This window comes from Apium graveolens, unplaced genomic scaffold (genome assembly GCF_009905375.1).
Source record: "Apium graveolens cultivar Ventura unplaced genomic scaffold, ASM990537v1 ctg3149, whole genome shotgun sequence".
In the NCBI taxonomy this organism is placed as follows: Eukaryota; Viridiplantae; Streptophyta; class Magnoliopsida; order Apiales; family Apiaceae; genus Apium; species Apium graveolens.
In genome coordinates, this window is record NW_027417958.1 from 42,185 (window position 1) to 46,325 (window position 4,141).

A 4,141-nucleotide genomic window follows, 5' to 3' on the forward strand; every position below is an offset into this window, starting at 1 on the left:
AAGAGACTATATTACAATACGAAGTATTATCCCACAAAACAAACATAGGATAAAGTTTTAAAGGATTATATTTCAATCCTACACTTAATCCTTTCAAACAAATTTAGGATAGAATTATTTAATCTATATGACTAATTTTGATGAGATTAGTTATCCCGGGATTATAATCCCATGAAACAAACATGGCCTTGGAGTTCTCCACTTATTGAGCCACTTCCTCCATTTCCTTCTCCAAAATTAGCCTCCCCAACAAAGTTTTTACCGTCCATGAGTACCTCTTTGGTAGATGATAATTTTATTTCCTAGAAAATGAGAGGATGTGAGTTTTATGATGGATAGAAATTTGATGTGAAGCATTAGTATTGATTTTTTTTATTTTATAACTGGCATAAATATTGTGCACAAGTAGAATATCTGATTTCATATATTAATTTCATAATATAATATTTAGAGTTTTTTTTAGAATAGTCCCTCAAAAAACACCAAAAACTTTTTTTCTTATACATCCAACAAAAGAGGTTCTTTTGTTGGATAATAATAAATGAAAAAAAAGAGAGGAAGATTCTGTTGGACCTATTAATCTAAACATAGTTATTTGGGTGATTTGATTTTATTATTGAATAAATCAATGTTTCCTTATTGAACGTTATATTGCAGAACTGGTCATAGCTGTTATTGCGTGTGTTTAGGAATGAAATAAGATAGAGATAAATTAGGATCAGATGTACTGGTTTGTAGCTCATCAGTTAGACAATCTATATGTAATAGTTATATTCTCATATTGCAGAAGTATCAATTGTAAGGTTTTTCCATATCAGTAGTCAAATACACTTTTGCATTGTTCATTTTCATATTCTTTTCTATGATCTGGTATCAGAGCAAATTAAACACCTGTGAAGTGCATCCAAAGTTAACAACGAATAGAGACAAACAAGAACAAGGAGGGGTCGTTTGGTCTAAGCTATCCAATGCTATCGAAAACAAATTATACCCCTTGGGCCATAAAGATGAAAGTTTTTATGCAGGCTCATGGGATTTGGGAGGCAATAGAACCTAAAGATCCGAAAACTACAGCAGATGAGAAGATGGACAAGCGAGCATTGGCCATTATTTACCAAGGTATCGCAGATGATATGTTGTTAACAATAGCAGAGAAAAAAACATCCAAGGAGGCTTGGGGGGAAATTAAGATGCTGTGTCTGAGTGCGGATAAGGTGAAAAAAGCTAAAGCTCAAACCCTGAAATCAGAGTTCGAGTCACTGAAAATGTAAGCTACGGAGCAGTTAGATGATTTCTTTATGAGACTAAACGGCTTGGTTACAAATATCAGGGCGTTCGGGGAAACAATTGATGATGAGTATGTCGTTAAAATGCTACTAAGGGCTGTCCCAACTAAATTCCTTCAAATTGCGTCTTGAATCGAAAAGTTTGGGAATTTGGATACCATGTCCGTAGAGGAGATTATTGGCTAACTCAAGGCTCATGAGGAATGTTTGAATGGACAAACGGAGAACAGTGACGAACAACAACTCTTGTTAACAGAGGATGAATGGCTTAAGAGGGAAAGTAATGACGGGAAACTTCTTCTCACACGAGAAGAATGGCTGAAGAGATCAGGGAAAGATTCCCAAGGCAGTGGGGGTGACTATCACGTGAGAGACAATCGTATGGTTCGTAACAGGAGCCAAGTAAAGTGTTTTAATTGTGCTACCTACAGTCACTTTACAAACGAGTGCCGCAAGCCAAGAAAAAATAGACAACAAAGAGGAAAGGCAAACTTGGCTCAGGTAAATGATGAAGAACCTGCACTCTTGATGGCTATGTGCGATAATGTTAAGAAGGATGTGACTGTTGTTATTGAAGGGAAAACTACAAATACCATTAAGGAGAGAGATAACAATATATGGTATCTTGACAACGGGGACATCAATCATATGACAGGCCATCGAGAGAAGTTCGAAAAACTTGACAAAACAGTGAAAGGGGAGGTAAAGTTTGGTGATGACTCCTTGGTGAAAATTGAAGGGAAAGGTTCAATCAGGATTATGTGCAAGAATGAGGAAACCAAAGTCTTAAATGGAGTCTACTATATACCCACACTTCGAAGCAATATCATAAGTCTGGGCCAATTATCGGAAAAAGGAAATCGAGTACTCATGAATGGGGAAAATTTGTCTGTTTATGACAGCTGTGGAAGAATGCTTATACAAGTCCAAAGATCTGTAAATCGACTTTATAAGATTTATATTCAAGAAGTATAGCATTATTGTCTGTTAACGAAGAGTGAAGAGGAAACGTGGTTATGGCACAAACGACTCGGACATGTAAATTTCAAGGCGATGTAGTTGATGTAAATTTCAACCAAAGGATATCTGTGAAGGATGTCTTATGTCAAAACAAACACGTAAGCCATTTCCAACTCAATCTCTTTTCTCTGCAAAGTCTGCTTTAGAATTAATTCATTTGGATTTGTGTGGTCCTATATCTCCTTCCACTCCGGGAGGAAAGCATTATTTTATACTCCTAGTTGATGATTACAGTCGTATGATGTGAGTTTACCTGCTTAGAACTAAAGATGAGGCTTTGAATTGTTTTAAGAAATTTAAAATGCTTGTTCAGAATGGTGCACAACATGGCATACAAGTTTTGAGGACCGATCGCGGGGGTGAATTTTGTTCCAAAGAATTTAATGATTTCTGATAGTACAGGTGAACCTGTGAACTCTACGCATTTTAAGAGTATCATAAGTGGACTGAGATATTTAGTACATACGAGGCCTCACATCGCCTACTCAGTAGGAATTGTTTGCAGCTATATGGAGAGGCCTACACAGATGCATATGAATGTTGTCAAGAGAAAATGTCGATATTTGAAAGGAACACTACAGTATGGATTGGTTTATATGAAAGGGCAAGGAAATTATATTCTATCTGGTTTCTCTGACAGTGACCTAGCAGGTCGTGTGGATGATTGAAAGAGCACGGGAGGGATGTCATTTTACCTTGACGAGAACTTGATTACATGGGTCTCTCAAAAACAGCAGTGTGTTGCACTTTCTTCATGTGAGGTTAAATTTATGGCAGCAACGGCCGCTGCCTGCCAGGAAAATTGGATGTAACGAGTTCTGAGTCACATTATGGGTATCAAGTCTGTTCCAGTCACTCTGTACATCGACAATAGGTCTGCTGTGGATTTAGCTCGCAATCCGGTGTTCCGTGGACGTAGTAAACACATTGACTTGCGCTATCATTATATTCGTGACTGCATTGAGAAAGGTCTCATTGTTATTAAACATGTTCGTACAAATGAACAACGTGCTGATATACTAACTAAGGCGTTGGCAATATCAAAGTTCTAGAAAATATAGAAGTTGCTGGGAGTCAGGAATCTGGGGAATGTTTAGATTAAGGGGGGATCATGTTGGGCCTATTAATCTGAACATAGTTATTTGGGTGATTTGATTTTATTATTGAATAAATCAACGTTGCCTTATTGAACGTTGTATTGCAGAACTGGTCATAGCTGTTATTGCGTGTGTTTAGGAATGAAATAAGAGAGAGATAATTTAGGATCAGATGTACTGGTTTGTAGCTCATCAGTTAGACAGTCTATATGTAATTGTTATATTCTCATATTGCAGAAGTATCAATTGTAAGGTTTTTCCATATTAGTAATCAAATACACTTTTGCATTGTTCATTTTCATATTCTTTTCTATCAGATTCATACATCCAACGGCTGGTATATAGGGACCATTTGCCTCAGAATTGGGAGCTGCTCTAACTGAGCAATTCTCAAACCTCACTCTTTTAGAGTTTGAACCTCCACTGCATCTCTCCCCTTGAGCATGTCTATCCATTTTGTTAACTAACTACAATATTTTTGTGTTGTGGAGAAAATAAGACGAGATGAATTATACCAGAGGAAATGATATATGCAACAATGAGAAATGTGGGGATATATAGCCAATACCAGATATTATTTGATACACCATATATGTAGCTTGGATTATCTTTCTTATTTTTTTGAGAAATCAAAGAATTCTTTTAACATGTAATTGATGAAAACCCTACACTTGACTTTAGAAATTTGATAGCAGTTTGTCATTTTACTAGCTTGAAAATGCCCTGATTAGCGTGCCT

General features: G+C 36.5%; 1 protein-coding gene across 1 annotated transcript; it reads left to right on the top strand.

Annotated features, from left to right (window-relative positions):
* Positions 1-1,007: 1,007 nt before the first annotated feature.
* On the top strand, positions 1,008-2,974 carry LOC141700968 (uncharacterized). The gene is made up of 4 exons (XM_074504623.1): positions 1,008-1,267; positions 1,331-1,385; positions 1,479-2,031; positions 2,709-2,974. Exons 1-4 carry the CDS (start codon positions 1,008-1,010, stop codon positions 2,972-2,974), a joined length of 1,134 nt encoding a protein of 377 aa, XP_074360724.1.
* The last annotated feature ends 1,167 nt before the right edge of the window (positions 2,975-4,141 follow it).

Bases quoted from the DNA above. Each gene is read 5' to 3' on its own strand.
- LOC141700968 (XM_074504623.1), top strand. From the start codon at position 1,008: ATGAAAGTTTTTATGCAGGCTCATGGGATTTGGGAGGCAATAGAACCT. The intron at 1,268-1,330 runs GTAAGCTACGGA...TACAAATATCAG, and splicing joins GAGTTCGAGTCACTGAAAAT to GGCGTTCGGGGAAACAATTG. The intron at 1,386-1,478 runs GTCCCAACTAAA...GGCTAACTCAAG, and splicing joins TTAAAATGCTACTAAGGGCT to GCTCATGAGGAATGTTTGAA.